The following is a 15738-nucleotide window of genomic DNA, read 5'->3' as shown; positions in this document are numbered from 1 at the left end:
CATTTGAGCATCTTATCTTAAAACCAAAATTAACCAATAGCATTAACCCTGTAGTATTTGAATTAAAACAATATATAATTCTATACAGGCAGTGCAACTGGCACCACCCCCAGCACAGTGCTCTCCTATTCTGACTATATTACAAGACCTGAGGACCACACCAGTGTTCTGCGCTTTGACAAAGATGAGAGGGAAAAGCCATGTCGCATTATAATTATCGATGACTCCCTCTACGAGGAAGAGGAAAGTTTCAATGTGTCCCTCAGTATGCCTATGGGGGGCCAGGTGGGAGCCAAGTTCCCCAGTGCCAAGGTAGTCATCTTGGCTGATAGTGATGATGGTGAGTTGGCTTTCATACAGACACAGAGCTGGGCATATTATCTGTTAATTGTACATTTGTACATTACATATTACATGAAAGAAAATGTGGCTTTTTAAAGAATCAGAATATCAAGGAAAATATTGTATCCCTTAAACAGGTTTTAGGAAATTTATCAAGATTGTCATATTCCACAGTACCAGTACATGTGTCTAAGCCTAGATAAATTGCGTAGCTTTCCACAGCTTCCTGTGGGTTTTCAAAACATGGTTCTGGCAAAGTAGTCTGTATATAAACCCAACACAAACCAGACAAAAACAGACTTTGGATAATACATATTGCAATACAGTTGGTACTGAGCCCATATATACATACATTTCTAGTGACTACAAACATGTCCCTTCAAAATAGCAAAGTGTGAATGTGTTTTCTGTGGTTGTGTTAATGTGTCACACCTGTTCGTCCTTTACAGTTGTACTGTTTATAACATATACTTTGACAGGATAGATATCCATGGAACAATCCATCTTCATGTTGTGGTCATGCTAATGCTATCCTTGACTGTGTGGTAACATGATAACCCATAACAATTTGAGCTAGTTCGATTGAAACCCTGTGACCTCTGTAATGACCCATAAACCTCAGTATGGGCAGTGAAAGAGCTTTGTGAACATCCTGTACATGCAGGTTCAAGATTTGTGTGTATTCTTCAAAGGAAACGGGGCATTATCCAAACAAAGGATATAGTCTAGCCTGTCAAGTTGTTGTGTTTAAAGTTCAATTCAGGAAAGTGCCTTTAAAGGAAAGCTTTTTGTACTAAACTAAATTTTTATTTTACCAAATGCGTATACATAAATATTACCATAGTAGTTTTCTCTCCATTGATATAATCTATTTTTTAAGTTTATTGTTTCACTCCATCCTCCATAATTTGGAACCTAACCCATAAAATATATTTATGTGTAAATAATGTATGTACATTCCTAGACCTTATTAGCAAAGATTAATGCTCATGTTGTAGTTCAGCATCTTGGTGGGTCTGGAAAGGCCCAGTAGTATTTTTGAGTCTGGTCACGGGGGGAGGGGGGGTTCGGTTGGATTGACTTGTCGTCTGGATGCCAGCCAGAGTTGGGATCTTTTTGTTGTGTCTCTGTTTTCTATAGAGGTGTCACAACTGTCTGTCTCTTTGTACACCCCCTCAAACTTACAGCCTCTACCCCCACCCTAAAAGCATTTCCCTTCCGCACGTGTATTTATCATGAGCCACATGATGCTAATATATCTCGTGTGAAGCTTGATCAGACCCCCAAACATACACAAACATAAACACTCAACTGAGTGCATCTTAACTGGTGTATTAGGCTCAATTTTCTGGCTTCCTCATTTTGACAGGAAGTTGGAAATGATGATTTGAGTAAAACTCTTTGTCTGATGCACTAATGGCACAGAGCGTCCCTGTTTAACATTAAACATTACAGTCATGTGGACAATAACTTTAAATGTTATTTTAAGCAACTGGCAACTCTCTGCTTTTGTTGTGTCTAAGGTACATGTATATAAAATTTCATATTAGCCTATTTCCTTTATAATGGATGTTTCAGGAGTACTAAAACATTAAACAACTTGAGTGGAAGTTGAATAAGCTTTTCCTCTGGTACAGAGCCATCTTTCTATTTTGGTGAGACTGAGTACACAGTAGACGAAAGTGATGGTTACGTGGAGGTGAAAGTGTGGAGGACTGGCACTGACCTTTCGAAGACAGCCACCGTCACAGTGCGGTCCAGGAAGAGTGAACCTGTATCAGCTGAAGGTAAAAAGAGAAAACACAGTCAAAAACAGAAGAGAGGAAAGGTTTTCAGTGGGAACAAAGCTTTAAACATTTTGAGTAAATTATTATATTTTTTTTATGTATATTGTTTTCATACTCTATCACCCCACCCGTGTCTCTTCTTCACAGCGGGTCTAGATTATGTTGGAATTAGCCGTAATTTGGATTTTGCTCCTGGTGTGACCATGCAGACTTTCCGTGTTACTATCCTGGATGACCTGGGCCAACCAGAGCTGGAAGGGCCAGAGACATTCGAGTTGGTGCTGCGTATGCCAATGAACGCAGTTCTTGGAGAGCCAAGCAAGACTGTCATTACTATAAATGACACAGGGACAGATTGTAAGTAAAGGGTACTTCTGCTGTTTCAGGAGATAATTTGTGTTACTACTTCCAATTAAAATGAGTTTTGTGCTGGCAGTGCCCAAAGTCCAGTTTAGGGAGGCAGAGTACAAGGTGGATGAAGCTGATGGAGAGTTGAAGGCAATGGTGCACCGGAGTGGTGACATCAGTCAGAGATCCACAGTCCGTTGTTATACTCGCCAGGGATCTGCCCAAGTCATGATGGACTATGAAGAGCGGCCCAATACTGATGCTTCCATCATAGTGTTCCTACCAGGTCTGACCACCCAATCCTTACTCACCACTCCTCTCTTCCTTACTCACACTTTCATTTATTCAAGGTCTCATGATTAACCCACATCTGCATAAACCTAAACGTTTACAGGTGAGATTGAGAAGCCATGTGTAGTTACTTTAGTGGATGACACTGTTCATGAAGAGGATGAGGAGTTTCGCTTGGTTCTGGGTACGCCAAAGAGCAAATCAGCATATGGAGCTGCAGTAGGAGAACAAAAAGAGACTCTGGTCACCATCACTGACCATAAGGATAGTATGTATCCTTTTGCACAATTTCACCTTTGGCAAAAAATATACATTTTCTTCCTGTACAGGGACCAATGCGTAGATATTAATGATTATATGCATTATATTCTTCTCTTTCCCAGAATCTATTATCAGGTTTGCTGAGATTAAATACAGCATTAAAGAGCCACAAGTTCCTGGTGAGATTGCTGTAGTGAAGATCCGTGTCCTGCGTCAAGGTGATACCTCCAAGGTCTCTGTGGTGAGAATTCACACCAAAGATGGCTCTGCAACGTCAGGAGAGGACTACAATCCTCTTTCTCAAGGTCAGCAGGAGCCACATGAAGTACAAAAAATAGGATCCTATAGCATTATACTGCATTTTCAGATGTCATTTTGTCACAATCAGTAAAACTTTCATCATGCAAAACCGGAGTGGACATTTGACATCTCATAATACATCCTTTATTACTCCAAATGCCAGTTATTTAGCAGGCTCCTCTTTATACTTTGTTTATATATGTTCCTTTAGATGTGGAGTTTAAAGAGGGTGAGACAGAGCATGTTGTGGAGATCCAGATTCTATATGATGGACAAAGAGAGATCCGTGAGGCTTTCACCGTTCACATGAAGCCTGATGAGTATATGGTGGCTGAAACACAGGTCAGAGAACATCATTTCTATAAATAATCCCGGAGTCGCCATATCCCGCACCCATAGACACTCGCCAATGTGCCTCTTGCTAAAATAGCCGTGAGGCAGCTGCCTCTGTCAGCAAGGGGCAATCACTGTCTCCAGTCTCTTTCAGAGGAGTCTCTGTGATGTAAATGAGCCTCAGTGGATACACTGACCTAAAAACAGAGTTATACACTGAACAAGGCTTACATATTTATGGTGTTTGGTGGGACTTTGGTGAAAATTTCTCATAAGAGAAGATGGGGAATAATATTTTGAGTATAAAGGAAAAGGAACCCAAGTCAGATTTAAACTCGGGTGTGACGTATTTCTTATGCTGCGTACATACCAAATGCGAAGCATTGCATTCCTCGCTTTAGATTACTCGCCAGATTTAACTTTGTGTCATGCAAAGTTTTTGCTGGAGTTGAATTTTTTCAGGTTTAAGACAAATAGCGTATGTTTTCATGACAATCTCGCCACCCAATTCGTGTTATTCGCATTGCCCCGAACGAGTTTGTGTATTTAGGCCTAACATAATCAAATTTTAATAGTCATTTTACTGCACTTATGTTATAGTATGATTGACTCAAAAGATTTACACTATTCTCCAAAAAAAGGATAAAATGACCTATATGGTTGACTTTTTCTTATACTTTTTGTAGATGAACAAGGCTATTGTCTACATTGAAGAAATGAATAGTGTGGCTGATGTCACCTTCCCAGCTGTACCTCAGGTGGTGTCATTGCTATTGTATGATGATACAATTCGGGCTAAAGACAATCCTAATCCTCAAAATGGATATCCTGTTGTGTGTGTGACTGTAAGTAACGCCAATAATCTTCCCAATTATTTAATGAATGTGTTTTTTTTTTCATATTTCTAAAGCCTTATTTGTGTCTATTGCATCAGGCCTGCAATCCCAAATACTATGACTTTGACAAGACTGGCTCCATTTGCTCAGTAGAGAACATCAATGACACACTGACTCAGTACAGGTGGTTGGTTAGTGCCCCAAGCGGGCCGGATGGAGTTACCAGCCCCATGAGAGAAGTGGACACCAACACCTTCTTCACTAACACCAAGTCTATCACCCTGGACTCCATCTATTTCCAGGCTGGTTGCCGAGTGCAATGTGCTGCCCGAGCAATTAACGCCAATGGTGACGCTGGGCTAGAGCTCAGCTCACCGATTGTGGTCATCAGTCGAGAGGAGGGTGAGACTGATGTCATTAGTGCAATGTTGATTACTAAATGATTTTTTATTTGTTTTGCTTCTGTTGTACATGGGAAATTTAATAATTCAAAAGATACTGCATAAAAAAACCCATATAGATTAACCAACAAGTGACATTATAACTAACTGATAAATGGTGAATGTGTTTTGATTATTTGTCTTCCCTTAACAGGTCTTTGTCAACCACGTATAGCTGGCACAGTGGGTGCTGAACCATTCTCAGCTAAAATCCGGTACACTGGCCCGGATGACCCTGACTACCCCAATCTGATCAAACTTACTGTCACTATGCCCCACATGGATGGTAAGTGAACACCAATCACAAACAATGTAATATTAAAACAATGTTAACCTAAACTATATTAAACTGAACTACAGATTACATTAACACCACCTCCATTAATTTTCTTCAGGCATGCTGCCTGTTATCTCCACACGTCCACTTACCAACTTTGAGCTAACCCTCAGTCCAGATGGGACACGAGTAGGGAACCACCGTTGCTCTAACCTCTTGGATTTCAACGAAATCCAAACAGCCCATGGCTTCATTACTGATGCCACAAAGAACCCAGAAATTATTGGCGAGACATCACCATATCAGTACAGTGTGGCCATGCGTAGCGCCAATTCTCTACGCTTCTACCGCAATCTTAACCTGGAGGCGTGTCTGTGGGAGTTCAGCAGCTACTACGACATGTCAGAGCTAATGAATGATTGTGGGGGATCCATTGGCACAGATGGACAGGTAAGGATTGCAGGCGCATGACTGTTAGAAATTTAATAATATTCTGAGTGATGTAAAAGTCTTTTAACGTAGTTAAGTAATTTTATTTTACGTGGCTTAAAGTCAAATGAAGTCAGACTAACATTATCCGTAAAATGGTATTTAAAGTGTGTGTTGCAGGTTCTTTTTTTTACGAATTTGTGCAACTTGCTTGTGTGTAATAACCATTTAAAGTGTTATCCATTGTATTTTATGTTGTTGGGTATCACAAAACCCGAAAAAGTATGAAAAAGTACAGCGGTTTGCAATGATTCTCCTTTCCCCCACAACGCACTGTATGACGTCACGCTGGGGAGAGAATTTACCAAAGCCGCATTGAGAGCATTGAGAATGACTATAGAAAGATGAGTAAAGTACAGTTCTGATAGCGCAGATTATAGATAGATAGATAGATAGATAGATAGATAGATAGATAGATAGACAGACAGACAGACAGACAGACAGACAGACAGACAGACAGACAGATCGATAGGCTAGTATAGAGAGATAGGCAGACAGCCAGATAGCGTAACGTTAGCATATCTTCGTGTAGAAAGTAAACAAACAATTAACATACTCATGCATGCTGGCTTGAGGGGGTCCATAATCCTGCCTGAAATGGGTGTAACTTTATGCGATCTTCAGCACAAACGGTTTTGGCAGCATGTCTCTAATCCAGGAAGGTGAGTGAGGCACGTCACATCTGTTCGCGGGGACCAGCGACCCAAACGCACTCGCTTTCTTACAGCCAGTAGCGGAATGGCAATCGAGAGAGTCAGGACTTTCCCGGTGGGTCGATCTGATAATAGTTATACATTTCGAGTTAACAACACCGTCTGGCGGCGTGATGTGCGTCCGGTTCCCGCAGCCCGCTGGTCAAAGTGCAGCCTCTCTGCTCAACAAAGTATATGAAAGTGCTCAACCTGTTCGGCAGGTCCAAACATGTACAGGATTTATAAAAATACGGTGATCAATGAGCGGTTCCTCCTCAAATGGCATAGTCTGTCGTGATGTAAAAAGCCGCCGAACGCCTGTTTATTACAGTATGTATGCGGTCGGATCCGAGTGTGCTGCAGCTGCTGACTGCTGCGTATAAAATGATCGTGTGATTCGTTATAATCGCATAAACAATATAACAAAGCATCCTTTTATTTCACAAAACAATATATTTGAGATATTATTTGATAGACTAGTAAGTGTGGATTAAGGATGTTTAAAAATCTCTAGCCTGGTGGTCAGGACATGAATGGATCAAATCAGCAGATTTGCGAAGTTTTATTTATCTCCAAAGATATCATAAACAATATTTAGCATGGTATCTTTGCAGTATAACACATTATATATTTCCTACGATGTATATATGATTTCCAAATTGTATACGCAAGTATTAAACAGCAATAAATGTCTCATCTATCTCTATGGCTCTGGCTGAGGCTTTCTCCACTTCTCCCCAGCGTGACGTCATCGCAGAATTGCGTAAAAAAAAACCGTTAATACCAAAAACGTAAAAAAGTGTTCTTTAAGACCATTTTTGAGACATTTTAAAAATTATACACATATCTTGAGTGATTTATGTACCCATTAATCGACAGTGGTGGTTAACCTGCAACACGCCCTTTAACAACTCAAATTATCATAAGCTAACTGTTGCGAATTGGGGTAAAGAGACAGATATTGATGTATACTTCCATATAACTATCAGTATTTAAATATAATTTAATCTTATTCTTTAACCTGTGTTTGTAGGTGCTGAATCTTGTTCAATCCTATGTTACACTGCGGGTGCCTCTGTTTGTGTCCTATGTCTTCCACTCTCCTGTTGCGGTTGGCGGCTGGCAACATTTCGACCTGCGGTCTGAGCTACGGCTCACATTTGTGTATGACACTGCCATTTTATGGCAAGATGGAATTGGAAGCCCACCAGAGGCTGAGCTGCAAGGTAGTACATAAATGCTATGCTGCCAAAATTTGTATATGTTGGAAGCCCAGCTTCTACTTCTAGGGATTTTAAATAGTTATTTATACAGATTAGACTGTTTTTACCGTGGATATCCAATGTTGAATATGTGTTGTCTACAAATAAATCCAAAGTCATGTAATCTCCTTGTGATATTCTTATTTGTGCATAATTTTTCATAGGTGCCATGTATCCTACGAGCATGAGAATCAATGATGAAGGCCGTCTTGTTGTCAACTTTAAGACTGAGGCTCGATTCAGGGGGCAGTTTGTCATGTTGCATCCAGGTAACCCAAAATATACATACAAGGCAGGCCCTCCCAAGTTCCAGCCCTCAACTGCTAAACTTTGGCCCAAAGACATAAATCAGCTATGTTTAGCATAGCATAAAAGCCTACTACGCTAGCTGTTTCTGCTGTATATAGTATGTGTACTGTGCACATTATGCAATTTTCTATGTATAGAAAATACCCTCAGGACAAAATGAGCAGTATTCAAAAGCGTTTCCCAAGTGTGTTCCTTGAGGCACAACACCACATTTTGGATGTCTCCCACATCTGACACATTATGATCCCATTATTCCCCATCTAGGAATTTCTACTAATGAGTGGATGTAGCAGGTGTGTTTGAATAGGAAGATGTAGGGGCGGTTTCCCGGACCAGGATTAGCTTAATCCAGAACTAGGCCTTAGTTTAATTAGGAAATATAATTAGTTTTAACAAACATGCCTTACTAAAAAAAAAACCTGTCTGCATTTTGAGGTAAAACAAAGGGCACTGATGCATTTTAAGATATGTAAGTGCAAGTTGTTTTCAGTTTGGAGAGCTCTTAAAACTGTTTAAGTCTAGGACTAGTCTAATCCCTGTCCGGGAAACCGCCCCGTAGTGTTGGTGTGTCTCCAGCTCGGTCAAGAAACAAATAAAAGCACTTTGCTGCCCTCTTCTGGTGACGCTTTAAACTTGCTACATTTGTAGCAAGCCTTTTTTACTTCTTATTTTCGAATTGAGATTTTGTATAATGCGTAAAGCCTCCTTTATATGGATTTTTTGTAAATGTTGAAATAGACCGTGGACAAACCGTGTTGGCGCACTTTTGTTTATTAATTGCTCAAAAATTATAGGGCACTTATTATCAGGGGGTCCTTTGCACATATGTAAGGTTCTTTTATAGGTTTATTTTTATTTTTTATTAATTTAATGATTATATGCTGGCCCATTGCCTACAAAATCAGATGTCCTCGGTTAAGAGATAGTCATTTCAACTTGATTAAAAAAGCCAATAGTAATAATTGAATTGAATAATATATTAACCACATGAAAGAGCACATTGTAATATGTATTAAAAACTACAAACAGTGAGTTTTGAACAATATTTACAAATTTTTTGTGATTGCTCAAAATGTGTCCCACATATTCGTCACCATCGTCAGATATTTATAAAAAGCAATACAATCAGACAACTACCGGTACAACTATATTCCTGAGGACACAATTTTTTCAAACCTTCAGCTCTACTGCATGCTTCAAGACCACTCAAGCTCCTGTATGTTTGCTATTTTCTCTTAAACTTGTTCATATTTTTGGATATTAGATAAGATTATGAAATAAATGTATATTTGAATTGGTCTGAAGGAGCTAGCAATTAGAGGGGAAACAAGATGGCAACAACTCTATTTTTTATCTATATTAGGTTTTTGTCACCACCGTCAGGTTTTCTTTCTTTTCTGTTAGGTTTTCTTTCTTTTTTTGTCAGGTTTTATGTATTTTAGGAAGTTATGATTTGATATTTGTTCATCACAGTGCTCAGGATTGTTATTTTTTGGACCAAATATTTACATAAATTTAAGCAAGGAGCCATTGACTTGAGTTGTATACATTGTGGAATAATGAGGCCAATGTCACCACCGTCAGATTAGTGTCACCACCGTCAGACGGAGTTTAATATGTTTCTTCAGTGCTGTTGAGTTATTAAATTAATTAATAATTTCTATTATCTCTATTAATACAAAAATATGTTTATTAAATAAAAAATCATTACTTTTTCTATTTAGGCTTAAAGTAAACGTTGTATGAATAATAACTGGAAAAACGCCTTTTTTAAGAAAAAAAATACGAACTGGGAGGTTGCACCAGTAAATTGCTGAACAGCCAAGACCTTGGTCTATAATGATATACCTTCAGATTTTGTAATTTAACTAACTTTTTTTCAAAATTTAAACCTGTTTTATCCAAATTCCCAAGAATCACTGTAATTTATAAAAAAAACATAAAAAAACGTATTGAAAATAGCAAACGCTTTTATTATGAATGAGTGGTTGATGTTCTAAAATCTCTTCTTTTTTGTTTACCCTTTTGTTTATATTATTAAAAGTATTCACCATTTTGGTAAAATAGTAGCCTACCCATTAATGTGTTGTCAACATAAATATTTGCTGGCTTTCAGGAACCACTTTGACCTCCATGGTAATGTCAGCTGACCACCCTGGACTCACATTTACTCTCACCATGGTCAGAACCGAGCCAACTTACAACCAGCCCATGCAACAGTGGAGCTTTGTTTCTGACTTTGCTGTAAGTTTAGTCAGACTTGTTTTACCTTTTCCTGTTTCTTTTAGACATTGTCGGTCATTCTAATTACAGATTTACAATTTAATATAATTTAAAACCTGTGTGTGTTAGGTGAGGGATTATTCTGGTACCTATACTGTGAAGCTAATTCCATGCAGTGCTTCACCTAATGGGGAGTTCAGCATTCCCCCTGTGTGTCACCCTAGGGAGCCCTTAACCTTTGACATGGACATTCGCTTCCAGCAGGTTTGTTACGGACCCCTTATTCTGGCCATCTACTGTATATGAAAGTATAAAGTTAACCTACAGACATCTTAAACTGATGCCATTTAGCACTGCAGTGTAAACATATGAAATTATTGTGCTGGTTTTCAGGTGAGTGACCCGGTTGCAGCAGAGTTTAGTTTGAATACCAAGATGTTCCTGCTCTCAAAGAGGGAGCTGTGGCTGTCTGATGGTTCAATGGGATTTGGAGAGGGCACAGACGTTGCCTTTGGTGAAGGTATTAATATTAACTAGCTTTTTTATGATTATAATTTGTTAAAATTTTAATTACCACAATAAACAGAATTGAACTCATTCCTGTTTTTCTTCTAGGTTCTAATATCTATGGACGTGTGATGGTGGACCCAGTGCAGAACCTTGGTGACTCCTTCTCTTGCAGCATAGAGAAGGTATTCCTCTGTACAGGTGCTGATGGCTACGTACCCAAGTACAACCCTACCGATAAAGAGTATGGGTGTCTGGCTGATGCTCCATCCCTGCTTTATAGACTCAAGATACTGGTATGTAACTTTTCATATTGTATGAACATTTATTGATGATCTTACCACTATCTTGAATTGAATAGAGTGTGTTGTATGTTGGTTTTAATCACAACAGTTTACAATTGCAGAAGTTCTTTATTTTACACAAACCATCTTTTCTTGTTTATTGTCAAATTCAAACAAGTAATGTATGATGTAAACTATTGGGTCTTTGAACTTCAGGACAAAGCCCAGCCAGAAACCCAAGCCACCACTTTTGGAGATGTACAGTTTCATGCTACCCTGGCTTTGGATACCCCTGGAGCCCTTTCCTTGGTTCGGCAACCTGGATCCGATGGCTTCACCATGTCGTCATCTCCTCTTTTCCAGGTCAGAGACTCACCTTTACCAGTCTTATAATTAAAGCAAAACTTATATTTTCCGCACATTCAACTAGAATCATGTACTTTTATCTCTGTAATGTTTCATTCCACAGGTTGCTGCTGGCCGTGAGTGGTTTATCCACACTATCTACACAGTCCGCTCTAAAGAAAATGCCAGCCGTGGTAAAAGAAGCCTTGAGTACCATCATGCTTTCTCATCTGCCATGGCTGATCCTGGCACACAAAGCCGCAATCGACGTGCAGTGCCTGACCCAGAAGTTTTAGAAATTGGTACTGAGAATAGTAGAGGCACCAACATCCAGCATATTGCCCTTGAACGCTCCAATCGACTGCGGGTGAGCCAGCCATGGGGCCGTGAATCAAATCTGGAGCACCCCCTGGTGGAGGGGAGCCTGGGTAAGGGGACAGGTTCAGAATTCTCTCTTCCTGCTGGTATGTCCACATTGCTGTGGGTGGCTGGGCTTATCCTGCTGGTATGTCTGGTAGTATTACTGGTGGTTCTCTTGATGCGGTGCAAGAGGAAAGAGAAAAAGTATCCACCTTATTCAACTTCGTCCTCCACGGCCTATAGCAGAGACACCTCAAGCATGAGGATCCCTGGAGACAGCTCTGAGGTTTAAACAGCCCACTGTTTCCAAAAAACCTTTCTGGTTCATTCAAACATTCACACCTAAACTGAATGGTGCTCTGCTCCCAAGAAAGACACAGAATTATTCAGTGTGAGGAAACAGTGCTATCATTTTAGGCCTCAGTTAAAATGACACCATATTATGTGGCTTCATATGCAGCTAGGGCCAAGTTAATTAATTACAATTAAATGTGAACTGCTAAATTGTTAACAAACAGGCAGTGAAGACATCTTGCCTCAATAGATTTGTAGTAGCTCTCAGTCAAACAAATGGAGGTTGCTTGTTGAGCTTTGAAGTACTAAAGCTATTGCAGTGTGCTACTATTGATGGATCTATGAACCAGTGCTGGCTGTACTAAACCTGTGCTCAGACAAACAGAGTAATTCTGTGCTTTGCTGTTACTTCCTTCTCAGCTTGTATCTAAAAATTCATTTAATGTTAGCTCCATTAGTAGTACATAAATGAACCCATTTTTGGACCCCACTTTGGCATGAGTATTATATTGGGCAGCAGTGGTCTCAATCGGAAGTCTCTGCCATTTAAATATTGTAAGGATTTCTGAGTGTGATTTTCTTTTTATAACACAGTCTGTTTTATTTTCATTATATATGTAAACAGTATGCACAGATTAGTGATCAAATGAATAGGCGCAGGAACTACACGTTATTGTAAAAATTGTATCTATTTTTATATGTTTCATGACATTAACTGCTGTGTACAAGAGCACAGATCAGTTGCAAAGGGAGCATGTTTAATTTTATTAACTAAAGTTCGTAAATAGTCAGAATGTATTATTTTTATACATTTTCTAAAAATGTGGTTCAGAATGACACACAATTCTATGTACACAGCTGCCTATTTATATCTGGTGCTGAAAGTAGAGAGAATTAACAATCACTGTTACAGTACACATTAAAGGGGAAGTTTCCTGGACAAGGTTTAGATTAATCCAGGACAAGGCCTTAGTTATAATAGGACATTTTAGTTTTTACAAACATGCCTTACAAAAACATAACTGGTGTGCATATTGAGACAAAAAAATGGCACTGATACATGTAAAGATATGTCAAAGACAACCCCTGTCCGGGAAACCACCCCTAAATGTTCCTCTGACATGTAATAATTTTAACTATGAATTACAAAGAATAATTAACCTGTTAAAAATACTTTCATACTTTGGTGCTTGCATTTTTTTTTTTTCAATTATATAACCCTCTGAGACCCCCTTTGATTGTTTAATGTTAGGCATTGTTTAATACATTTCAAATTGCCTCATACAAACTAGCCTTTTTTACAACAGTGGATAGAAAAGAATCATGAATCATTATTCCATTTCCGACATATATTTGTATGTGTCCTGTATTGTCGGTAATAGCTGAACATTACAGTAAATATCACATCATAAAAGTTACTAGAAAATACAGAGAATCCACTGAAACAGCATTATCCTTATTGTAGACAATTCAAGAACAGCTTGCCTTTTATCATATTTTTGGTACTTAATTTGTGTTTAATTTAATTTAACTGCCTCATCTGAAGAATTCTTATATACAACAGGTAATGAATGATAGTTTTCTTTTCTGTAATTTTAGTGTTTGTTTTCTGTAATGTCTTGTTACGATATTTGTTTTATCATAAAGTGCATCTGTTTAAATGAGAAATTAAAATGCCTACTTCTATATAATTTGTGGTGAGTTTTAATGGCACTTTTGCCACGCAGTCTGCATGCTATACAACATACTTTCATCATTAATGAGCAATTACAGCGTAAAATGACAAATTCTAAGTATAGACGATTTTAGTGTCAACAACATAAACATAAACAAACCACTTTTATGCCCCAAACTCAACTTCCGGCATGTTATTTCTCTACGAGCTTACCCTAGTGTCTGGAAGTAAATGCTTTCAAACACACTGTCGTAAAAACGAACTGTTGTTCCCCCTTGCAACCCAGCTTATCAGCTGTCAACCCATCTGAGCAGAGGAGGATAAATAAATAATATATATATATATTTATTTATTTATAATTATATTATTCTCATGGCAATCTCCCAAAAAAAACAAAACACGAAAGTAGTAGTTTGCCTCGTTCATATCGGTGAACTTATAGATCTTACTAATATAACTTTAGACAAATATTATCCTTCTATATCAATCTATCTATTATATATATGGTGACCATACGTGCCATTCTTCCCGGACGCGTCCTGGCCAGGATTTTGGTATGTCTTCCGGAAGTCGTATTAGTTGACCGCATACGCCATTCAGTTAAAAACATAAGACATGCAATCGTAATTTCATTCTTACCTAAAAATGTAACGTTTGCTTTTCTGTAATAATAATAATAATCCTGTATGACGTATGCGGTCGACAAATATGACTTCCGGAAGATGCAACCGAAATCCTGGCCAGGACGCGTCCAGAAAGAATGGCACGTATGGTCACCCTAATATATATATTAGGTCTGAAGCTCTATTTCTTTTCTTGTAATCTTTCGTCAATGGTTTTTGCTGCTTCTTCCCCGGCTCTGCCATTTGCAACAATTGCTAGCTGTTTCGTTCGCCTGCCTCTGTGTTGTTTACCGTAAAGTGATCCTTCTTCTCGCGATATCTGAGACTTTGCGAGACTGAAGGACACCGGGTCGGATACAACGAACGTGCAAGTGGGGTATTCTTCCTACAGGCGGTAGGGGCGGGCGAGAGAGTCTTCATTGGTCCTGTTATGAGTCATTTAATCATCTGCCTTGTGTCCCTTTAAGTAAATGCCAATGAAGCTTTTGCTTTGAAGAAACATATCATGAAAATCTGTCTTTTTTCATGTTTAAGTGCTATAATTGAGTTTTATCAACCTAGAAAATATAAAAAAGAAAAATTCTTAGTTTTGGTAACTTAGTTTTGGTAAACCATTCTCTGCAAGCATGTGAAAAAATAGGTCATGAAATTTATCTTCCCCTGTGATGTCAGAAGGGGATAATACCGCCCCTTAATCTGCACTATCCAACCACGGCACTGCCATTTAGTGCAGACATCACCTCATTTGCATTTAAAATGACACACCCCAAAACAGCACATTTTAACTTGCTATAATAAATTTTCTACATGCCATTTTGAGCTAGAAATTCACATTTACACTCTGTGGACACCAAAGATTTATTTGACCTCTTTAAAAAGTCTTGTGAAATGTCCCCTTTAAGTTAAAGTTAAAGGCTTTAACCAATAATCTGATTTTAAGTTTGCAGCTCCAGGGCCATCCAGCAGGCCTACAATAAAGCCCAAAGTATACTTCAGCTGTCCCTGTGCCACCTGCATGACGTTATTTTTGTCATCAGGAGTGCCTGCAGCCTTTTTGGGAAACGGACTATACGCCTACAGCACATTAGCGAGAACAATGTTAAGACAAGGAGAGTCCACTATTAACAACATACACAATGGCAATACAAAGCAATAGCACACACCATCGTCTTTGCGTCTTATATTTTCTTTTAAGAACAGAAGGCTAAGAATTATTTCCTTCTCCATAATGTTTGATTCTTGTTCTTTGTTTTCTTGTTGTTTGATCTAAATTTGTTTGGAGCAGTGGATCCGCTTCTTTTCTTCATCCATCCTGAATGGAATGTCCTAGCTGTAAATGACGCTAATCATGGCCTATTAGAGTGAAGACGGAATGTTAATAGTAATCATTTGTATAAGAAATCAGTGAGTAACAGTACGTAAAACCATATTGCATGAGAAACACTGGATGGCAGATGAGG

General features: G+C 38.7%; 1 protein-coding gene across 1 annotated transcript in view; it reads left to right on the top strand.

Annotated features, from left to right (window-relative positions):
- frem3 (Fras1 related extracellular matrix 3) overlaps window positions 1-14150 on the top strand; it is a 39975-nt gene extending 25825 nt beyond the window's left edge. Inside the window, exons 6-24 of the mRNA XM_065295735.2 lie at window positions 89-340; window positions 1980-2129; window positions 2277-2486; window positions 2566-2763; window positions 2872-3036; window positions 3152-3334; window positions 3541-3671; window positions 4349-4507; window positions 4597-4900; window positions 5093-5224; window positions 5334-5665; window positions 7430-7622; window positions 7823-7927; window positions 10084-10211; window positions 10320-10454; window positions 10584-10710; window positions 10806-10993; window positions 11198-11344; window positions 11451-14150. Of these exons, the coding sequence (XP_065151807.1) occupies window positions 89-340; window positions 1980-2129; window positions 2277-2486; window positions 2566-2763; window positions 2872-3036; window positions 3152-3334; window positions 3541-3671; window positions 4349-4507; window positions 4597-4900; window positions 5093-5224; window positions 5334-5665; window positions 7430-7622; window positions 7823-7927; window positions 10084-10211; window positions 10320-10454; window positions 10584-10710; window positions 10806-10993; window positions 11198-11344; window positions 11451-11978 (3767 nt within the window). The 3' untranslated portion in view covers window positions 11979-14150. The remainder of the gene's footprint in view (window positions 1-88; window positions 341-1979; window positions 2130-2276; window positions 2487-2565; window positions 2764-2871; window positions 3037-3151; window positions 3335-3540; window positions 3672-4348; window positions 4508-4596; window positions 4901-5092; window positions 5225-5333; window positions 5666-7429; window positions 7623-7822; window positions 7928-10083; window positions 10212-10319; window positions 10455-10583; window positions 10711-10805; window positions 10994-11197; window positions 11345-11450) is intronic.
- The last annotated feature ends 1588 nt before the right edge of the window (window positions 14151-15738 follow it).

Source organism: Paramisgurnus dabryanus, chromosome 4 (genome assembly GCF_030506205.2).
Source record: "Paramisgurnus dabryanus chromosome 4, PD_genome_1.1, whole genome shotgun sequence".
Lineage (NCBI taxonomy): Eukaryota > Metazoa > Chordata > Actinopteri > Cypriniformes > Cobitidae > Paramisgurnus > Paramisgurnus dabryanus.
This window is presented reverse-complemented; position numbering and strand designations above follow the sequence as displayed.